This window comes from Octopus bimaculoides, chromosome 6 (genome assembly GCF_046866305.1).
Source record: "Octopus bimaculoides isolate indiv1 chromosome 6, ASM4686630v1, whole genome shotgun sequence".
In the NCBI taxonomy this organism is placed as follows: domain Eukaryota; kingdom Metazoa; phylum Mollusca; class Cephalopoda; order Octopoda; family Octopodidae; genus Octopus; species Octopus bimaculoides.
This window is the reverse complement of record NC_142933.1, coordinates 99,833,035-99,843,034: the sequence shown is the minus strand read 5'-3', so window position 1 is coordinate 99,843,034 and position 10,000 is coordinate 99,833,035. Positions and strand designations below refer to the sequence as shown.

Here is a 10,000-nt window from a genome sequence, read left to right as displayed (position 1 = left end):
TTCTAATATTACATCTTTGTAACAGGATGCAATAAGATGTTCACCTGACGATCCATCGCATTTAGGCATCCAAATGTACTTGGAGTATTTAATGCTGAGTTCCAAATAACTGCAATGTGGAAACGTACGCAGAAACTAAATATTAATATTGATGCTTATCTTAATTTTCCACTACATATGCTTTGTATAACAAGTAACTTTGCTAAGTTCAGTGGTTAGCTAACCACAGCGGAGGCGCAATGGCCCAGTGGTTAGGGCAGCGGACTCGCGGTCATAAGATCGCCGTTTCGATTCCCAGACCGGGCGTTGTGAGTGTTTATTGAGCGAAAACACCTAAAGCTCCATGAAGCTCCAGCAGGGGATGGTGGCGAACCCTGCTGTACTCTTTTACCACAGCTTTCTCTCACTCTTACTTCCTGTTTCTGTTGTGCCTGTAATTCAAAGGGTCAGCCTTGTCACATTGTGTCACGCTGAATATCCCCGAGAACTACGTTAAGGGTACATGTGTCTGTGGAGTGCTCAGCCACTTGCACGTTAATTTCACGAGCAGGCTGTTCCGTTGATCGGATCAACTGGAACCCTCGTCGTAGTAAGCGACGGAGTGCCAACAACAACATAGCTAACCACTATACTGGAAGCTGATTGGATAATGATAATCTACGTGGAGCTCTAACTCATACACACATAGATATCTACAGCCTTATACATATAGTCCCAGAATGACGAGATATCAAACCAACGACAGTGATATTCGATCTCTGGGCGTAACTATACTTAATTACATCAATGTATTTTTGTCTGACATTGTTCCTTTGCTCTGCTCTACCACGTTTTAAATAGTAATAATTAATATGGAAAAACAACAAGGACACAGAATTACACAATAGCACAATACAATTTGATAGAAATAAACAACACAGAATATCTGTTTTAACATGATATAATATAAAGTGACTATATGACATGTCTCTTTTATATTTCTTTTATCTAAATATCTACTTGCTCACACAGAATATAATTAGTTTTGTTTTGCTTATGTCTCACCATTATTATTTTTCTTCCGCCTCTTACCATCATCCTAAATATCTTTTCTTTTTTTTTTTTTTTTTTTTGCATTTATATTTTATTTTGCTCACGTCTCTCAGACACTAATTGTTCGTTTCTCTGCAACCACCGTTTACTCTCTCTCTCTCCCTCTCTCTCTCTCTCTCTCACTCTCACACACAAACACACACACAACACACACATACACATACACACACACACATATATACACAGGTAGAGAGACAGAGAAGCAGAGAGACAGAGAGACGGGAGAGGTTGCCCACAACTTTTTTCGTCTGTATACCATCTGTTCTAGACCTCTTCCGCGCAAAACATTAATTAATGGAAATAAAGTGAAATTTAATAATAAAAAGTGTATATATATATAGTTATATGTGTGTATGTGCGTGAGTGTAAGTGTGTATATATGCATGTGAGAGTATATGTGTGTGCGTGTGTGTGCGCGTTTGTGTGCATATGCAAAGATGTAAATGGTGTGTGTATGTATATATATATGTATATATATATATATATATATATATATATATATATATATATATATATATATATATATATATATATATATATATGCATGCAACAGAAGCAGTATTGGATTTAAATAGGCATTTGTGTATCATACTTAATGTAAATTACGTCACGAAAAGGCAAATTAATTGCGGGAATTATCTGAAGATATTAATTTTTTTATGGACTTACTGTGTTTAAAATCTCAAATATATCAGTAGCAGATGTGAATCGTCCTGGTGGTTTGAATGTTAGATGTGCATTTCTTCTTGGTTGAGCTCTGTCAGTAACATGTGCACACTGGCAACCGCGTGCTAAGATTTAAAAAAAAACGTCGCTATATACATATATGCATACACACATATATATACTAAGTATATATATATGTGTGTGTGTGTATACATATACGTACATACATGCATATATTCATACGTACATATATAAGTGTGTGTGTGTGTGTGTGTGTGTGTGTGTGTGTGTGTGTGTGTGTGTGTGTGCGTGTGTGTGTGTGTGTGTGTGTGTATGTGTGCATGTATACACTTTGATCTTGGCTAACATATTTCTGCATATCTGACAGAATGTATTTTGTATGTATGCGGAGACATGTGTTGCAATATAAAAGCTTGTGCGTACGCCCATCATTCTCTTTTCTTTGTTTTATATTTCATCTTCTGTACTTTCTCGAATTCTTCCTCCTTATATGTTGATTTTCATATTCTAATATCTTGCTTTTAAAAACCCATGCCAGATGCTTTCTCTTTTGTTGTTTTGTTGTTTTTTTTGTTTTGTTTTTTTGCGGATATTTAACATTTCCTTTTTTCTTATATTCATTGCTAGGATGTTGAGAATATTGTTACCATAATTAAGAAGAACGCCGTTAAAAATGACTACGTTTCCACTCAACCACCGTCCTTACACCGAAATGACTTCTTTGAAGATGATGATGACGAAGATAACGATGATGATGATGGTGCTGGTGGTGGCGGCGGCGGCGACGGTAACGATAAAGAGGATGAAGACTATGGCGACAATGGCGATGAAAGTAACATCGGCAACAAAAACGGCGTCTTGAACAGCAGTCACCGTAACAATATCACTAAAAGGGCTGGGCGCCAACGAAGATCGACAAGGTCTGAAAAGCGTCGGGCGTTTTTAATGGCCAAAGTTGAAGTCTGTATTATCGTTGACTACAAACTGTATAATATTTTCTTAGAAAAGAACAATTACGATGTGGCGGTAGCAAGGACAGCGCTGGAGAAATACTTCGCAGCACTTATTGCAATGGTAAGTATTGCGTGTGTCTGTTTTTGTTGATATATATATATATACACACGTCATGTATATGTGTGTGCAGGGCCGGATTAAGTCCCATCGAAGTCCTAAACACCTAAAAGATTTTGGTGCCCCCATAAAAGATTATGTAATTCAAAATATAAACAGTAACAAACCATAAAATAATTTTTTTTATTTTTCAAAACGAAACGAAACAAAAAAGTGAGAGGGAAAAAAATGTTTATTTTTGTATATTTTCACTTTATTTATATTTGAAAAGTTTCCTCCTACTTTCTTGAATTGCAAAGTCTTTGATCAGATCCTCCAAATTAATTTTAGGTAACACATCTTCATCTATACTTAGTAGAGATAAAGGCATCCTGAATATTATTTTAGCAAGTTTAAAGTCATTTTTTTTGTGCCGTAAACCATTTACCATTTCTGTGGTGCCCCCTCCTTCCTTAATGGTTAATCCAGCGCTGTGTGTGTGTGTGTGTGTGTGTGTGTGTGTGTGTGTGTGTGTGTGTGTGTGTGTGTGTGTGTGTGTGTGTATTAATATTTGCGTGTATGTTTAGTTTTAATCCTTTCTACTAAAGACACAAGGTCTTCACGGAGAGAAAGAGAAAGAGGCATGGATAGATATGTGCCATGTATAGTATCGATATCTGCTCATATATATTAACATCACACAATACATTTCTCCATTTTTATAGACGCCTCCACTCTATTTTGCCTCTTTCTATATGTTGTGTGTGTGTGTGTGTGTGTGTGTGTGTGTGTGTGTGTGTGTGTTGGCAGGGAGAGGAGAGACCGAGGTATGAATAAGTTTCTTTTACGTGGGAGGCGCTCGTCATGCAAAACTTATTCACTTACCATTTTTTGCCAAGAAATACATACATACATACATACATATATATATATATATATATATATATATATATATATATATATATATACATGCATAGATACATACATAGATAGATACACATGCGCATACGTAGATAGATGCACATGCGCACACACAAGTCAACAAAATAGAATGCTTATTTACTTCTAACACATGATAAAACATATTTAAGATAAGATTAGATAAGCGTATTTACTTTCACATCTTTGCTTGAGACTGTTGATACCTTTCACATTCAATTAAAGGATACTATTGCCAAATATTTAGAGTATGTTCATGAACGTTCTCAGTGTTCGGAGATTCTTCAGAAATGCTTATGAAAATATCACAAGTTGGCTTGAAACAATGCATTTGTAGTGGGAGGTGTTTAGCACATTGAATCGAACCCTTGAACGTAACTAATCAAAGTAGACACTTCGAGGATAAAAAAAAATACAGACGACAAGAGTAAGATTTGAACTCAGATATTAAAAAAAAAGATATAAGCTAATAGCGCAAGCTATTTTATCCGCCGCTCACTTAGTTTGGTTTTGTTGTATTGAGTAACGTCTCTTTGATTCTCACCGCGATTAATTATGCTTCCCTTTATTCTTGGGTAGAGGGTCCTTAAAAAATAATACCCGGCATATAATAGAAAGTTGTTTTAATCCACTGTCCAAATCCAAATTTAATCTAATATTCGCATTTTTGAAGGCGGTGAGCTGACAGAAACGTTAGCACGCCGGGTGAAATGCTTAGCTGTCGTTACGTTCTGAGTTCAAATTCCGCCGAAGTTGACTTTGCCTTTCATCCTTTCGGGATCGATAAATTAAGTACCAGTTACGTACTGCGATTGATCTAATCGACTGGCCACCCACTTCCTAAAACTTTCGGGCCTTTATGCCTAGAGTAGAAAAGAATATTCGCATTTTTGAAATGATGGAACGTATGGACATACACTTAGAATATAATAATGTAATGTTTAATTATTACTAACTTGTGTTTCTCTTTTCTTTTAACTACCAAAACCAAACAGGTCAATGAAAGATATAAAGAAATAAATGAACCCCGACTATCAATAAAAATATCATTATCAGATTTATGGGTAGCTCAGGTAAATATCATTTCGATCTTACTAGTGCTTGTTATTATTAATGTTTTCGTTGAGAAAAACGAAATTATCATTTCCAACATTATCATTCTTCCGTTTGTCTTATTCTCTATTTCCAGAGCATTATGGAAGCAAGCTGGGTCGAGACACATCGCAACTTTCTAACCAACAACGTTGTTGGTACACACGCACTCGAGTCTATTAGCAAATGGTTAGAGGATCAAAAAGTGTTGCGAAAGAAATATGATCACGTGATGGTGTTTACGGGGTCAGTTGATTGTTTTAATTTTCTTCGTTTAGCTTTCTTAATTATAATTTGTTCGTTTGATTGTTTGGGGAGAGATGTTCTCACTTCTTTTAGCTGGTACGTAGGCTCGGAAGAGTGCCCCTCGATGTTATTGCCCAACCCATTCCAATAGTCTTCCTTACTTTGTATATCGAGAGATACAGAAACACATTATTGTGCTGAGTCAAAAGTTTTGCAATGTTTTAGTGACGTATTTGCTTCATTCGTCAAGCTACAAATAACAAACAGCAAAAGCAGGCGAGCATCCAAAGTAGAGGCCATCATGTTTCACTGCCTGAATCTATTTTTCCGCTAATTCTTTGATCCTATTCCCATACCAGTTCTTGTCATTCGAGGCCAAGAACTCTTTCACTTCGCTTCCTCAACCAAGAAGAGGTCGAAGCTACAGTGAAGGAGTTCTTCGCCTTCAAGAATCAGGATTGGCATTGCTTTTAATAATAATAATGATATGGAAGTGTTATCATGTACATTGTTTTGTCTCTGTATAAAAGATGGGCTACAGCAAATATTCTGCTTAATACCACAGATTTGTTTGTCAGTTGTTTGACCTTAACCAGTTGAGCATGACTCTTGGTGGCTGATGATATGTGCATCTCTGGTCATGAGCAGAAGTAGTGGGAGAGCATCATAGCCATGTGTTGAGAGGAATTCTTTGGGGTCTGAATAATTTACCTTTGGAAACATGGGTGTTTTGCTCAACATCCTTAAACAAACCTTATTCAGGGACCTTTTGGGTGGGATGAGCTCCTCGAGCTGAAGAAAATTCTAACTGGGCCCCACCTGCAAGGTCATGCGCTGTTTATCTTAATCTGAGATCACCATGTCGCGCACATATGGTTCTGATGCATGTGCCTAGTGTACCCTTATCAGACGGGTAGTCATGATGGGTATAATGGGTTTCGTATATTTTATCCCAATGTCACTTTGATGGCATGCACTACTCTCTCACTCAATAATAATAATAATAATAATAATAATAATAATAATAATAATGTTTCTAGTATAAGCACAAGGCCTAAAACTAAGGGAATATTTGATCCGATTGCTTGTATCCTTTGACATAACAGAAGACGTCCAACTATATTTGTCAATTTTATTTTTCTTCCCAATGCAGCCATCCTTTGGTGAACGAGCGAAGTAAAACTATCCAAGGCATTGCCTATGTTGGAGAGATTTGCCATAAATCTAGGTCTGCATCACTAATGCATGATATGGGGAAGTATCAGAGTGCAGGTGTGGCAGCTCATGAATTAGGACATAGGTAAGCTAGCTTCTTTCTTTTTTCTTTTTCCTTTTTTCTGTGTGTGTATGTATTTTTCCTTTGTATTTTAAATAGCGTTTTAAAGTATCGGTTTCAAGTTTTGGTACGAGGCCAGCAATTTCGGTGAGTGGAGGGGGGATAAGTCGATTACATGGATTCCAGTGTTTCACTGCTACTTATTTTATCGACCCCCCCCCCCCCCGAATGTAAAGTCGACCTTCGTGGAATTTGAACACAAAGCGTAAAAACGAACGAAATACCGCTGAGCATTTTATACAGCATGCTAACGATTCTGTGTGCATGCGTGCGTATGTGTGTTCATGTGTGAGTGCGTGTGTGCGCGTCTGTGTGTGTAGTAACATGATTGGCTAAGAGCTAAACAACAACCCAGCTACACAACATAGCCACCACTATCACCACTATTTCCATAATATAATCATTATCGATTATACATAATATAATCATTATCGATTATACATAATATAATCATTATCGATTATACTACACGCTGCGACCGGTATATTACTGCGCAAGGAGACTATTTCGAAGAAGGTGATGTTAAAACTTAGGTAAAAAAGTTATTTACCCAAGTAAATGGCGTAGTAAATTTACCCAAGTAAAGGGCATATGGCGTAGTGGTTAAGAGCGCGGGCTACTAACCCCAAGATTCCGAGTTCGATTCCAAGCAATAACCTGAACAATAATAATAATAATAATGATGATGATGATGATAATAATAATAACAATAATATCGAAAAATACCTCAGGAATGAGAACCCAGGTTTGAATTTTCCCCAAGACACCTGAAGAAGGCTGGAGGGTATATCAGCCGAAACGCTGTGTTAACAACAAACAAGATGAGGACAAATATCCGTCGAATGTAAATATTTCCTCATCTCTTAAATATAGAACTGTATTAAGTTTATTTTTTATTAAACAAAACTAGTCCGGAAATTTTTTGATACCACTTCGTTTAACCGATACAACCACACTACTAATACCATTAAACGAACCTTCAAAGAACCATTAGTACAAACATCCTCATTCACCAGCCTCGCTTCACATCAACACGGTTTACATTTTCTTGCAGCCTCGGCGCTTTCCATGACGGTGCAGTGAATAACACTGCTTGCCCCCCAGAGCAAAACTACATCATGTCACCGACAGAATATGGCAGCAACAATGGAAAACTGAACTACATGTACCTGTCTGAGTGTTCCATCAAACAGATTACCAATGTACTCAGGTAAGTCAAAAGTGTTCACCTGACATTGTTATTTTGCACACACACACACACACACACACACACACACACACACACACACACATACACACACACACTCGGTTCATGTTGTACTATTTCGCCCCAACTTTCTCTCACACTTTCTTCCTGTTTCTTGAGTAACGCTGCGATAGACTGGTGTCCCGTCCAGCTAGGGGGCGGGGAACACATACGCCATATATGTTTGTAAAAGTTATGTCAATTTAACAATCGATTAGCTAATCGGTTAAATAGTTAACCAACTGACAAATAAAGAAGTGAAATAGAACCGGTGTGTATGTGTTTATTATTCTCACAACGACCCACGCAAAATACCTATTTTATCATAGTTTTAACATTTTTTTTTCCTCTTATTCATTGTTTTGATCGGTGTTTTTTTTTCTTTCTTCTTTTCCAGTAAAACCGCGTCTGAGTGTGTTTTTGACAAACCTAACACGTTCTTGGAGTACAACCTTCAAGGAAACCCACCCGGGCGACGGTTTACACTTGATCAGCAATGCAGTATGGTATTTGGTGAAAAATGGAGAATGTGTGATGTAAGTTTTAGAAATTTTATTGTTCTTTATACTTAGTTAAAGGAGAAACGGTTTCGCACATTAGGCTGCGAAGTTTGGTTTGAGAAAAGAGAAACATACATACATATATATATATATATATATATATATATAAATCAAAATAAGCAACAAGGATATCCAAACTTAATGCAGTACGATCGTTTCATGCGATTCCATTTAATTGAGCAATGTAAACATTACGTCAAATATAAAATGTAGAGGAATCTTCAGCTGCACGAAGATATAGAAATTTTATGAAATTACATTTGAATAGGTCATATGTTTATAATTAAATCTAAACTCTCCAAGTAGAAAGGAAGAATACAAAAAACCATTTTGACTTAGCCAGACCATACAGGCTAGTGGCCTATACATACAAATACATACATATATATACATATATATATATATATATATATATATATATATATATATATATATATATATATATATATATATATATATATATATATATATATATATAAATAATTGTTAAATAGGGCAACAAAACAAGCATTAAGGCAAGGCAAACATCTCAAGTCGTATACAATATTATCATTGGAATAAAAAAATTCAAAGTCTTACAACTGTTTCTGGGATATCCCCGACTATGGGATATCAGAGACAAATATATATTTGTCTGTGATTAGCGTACCTAATCGTTTAGATCATCTGTGAAATAAACTCCCCATACTTTGTGTGTGTGTGTGTGTGTGTGTGTGTGTGTGTGTGTGTGTGTGTGTGTGTGTGTGTGTGTGTGTGTGTGTGTGTGTGTGTGCGTGCGTGTGTGTATGTATGCATGTGTGTATATAAACATACGCACTGGCATTCACACACTCACGCCAACGGAATACTTGATTACATTTTCATTATTTTCCTTTTTTTCTCTTTCTAGCAAAAATCCCTCTTGGACAGCATGTGCTCGACACTATGGTGTCAGGATTCCAAAGAAGCAAGCACTTGTAAAACAATTGGAGGACTCCGAGGAATCGCAGGAACCCGGTGTGGAGACGGAAAGGTTAGACATCAAATTTTCCGAAATTATCTAACAAAGATCTTGGTGTTAAATAATATGTATAAGAGTAGAATTATGGCTGTGTGGTTAAGAAGTTTGCTTTGCAGCAATGTGGTTTTCAGTTCAATCCCATTGCTCGGCACCTTGGACCAGCATCTTCTGTTATTGCTTCGGGCTGAACAATGCCTTGTGGTTGTATTTGGTAGGCGGAAACTCTTTTCTACTCTAGGCACAAGGCACGAAATTTTGGGGGAGGGGGCCAGTCGATTATGCAACTGTTACTTAATTTATCGACCCCGAAAGGATGAAAGGCAAAGTCGACATCGGTGGAATTTTAACCCAGAACGTAGCGACGTGCGAAATACTGCTAAGTATTTCGCCCGGCTTGCTCGGCTAGAAAGGGTGTTGCCCGGGCAACTAGCGCAACACCCCTACATCCGCCACTGGTGTGTGTGCGCACGCGCGTGTTTGTGTGTGTGTGTGTGTGGTTGAAAGGATATATTTCAGAAGAAGAGATTATTGCAATAGCGGAATCAGAGATAGAAGGAGAGAAGTGGAGGTAAGGGAGTGAGAGGGAGACATGGATAGATAGATAGATAGATAGATAGATAGATAGATAGATAGATAGATAGATAGATGCAGAAAGACACACACACACAAACAGGTGTTATTTGCAATAGGAAACATAAAATATTGACGATATTATGTTAGCGAAAGCTTCACATTTACGTTTGTCAATTGTT

General features: G+C 37.1%; 1 protein-coding gene across 1 annotated transcript in view; it reads left to right on the top strand.

The window, feature by feature from the left end:
* Positions 1-9,803, top strand: part of LOC106875697 (uncharacterized) — a 34,392-nt gene extending 24,589 nt beyond the window's left edge. The window contains exons 3-9 of the mRNA XM_089354367.1: positions 2,407-2,853; positions 4,764-4,841; positions 4,958-5,106; positions 6,260-6,406; positions 7,497-7,652; positions 8,086-8,224; positions 9,138-9,803. Of these exons, the coding sequence (XP_089210493.1) occupies positions 2,407-2,853; positions 4,764-4,841; positions 4,958-5,106; positions 6,260-6,406; positions 7,497-7,652; positions 8,086-8,224; positions 9,138-9,749 (1,728 nt within the window). The 3' untranslated portion in view covers positions 9,750-9,803. The remainder of the gene's footprint in view (positions 1-2,406; positions 2,854-4,763; positions 4,842-4,957; positions 5,107-6,259; positions 6,407-7,496; positions 7,653-8,085; positions 8,225-9,137) is intronic.
* The last annotated feature ends 197 nt before the right edge of the window (positions 9,804-10,000 follow it).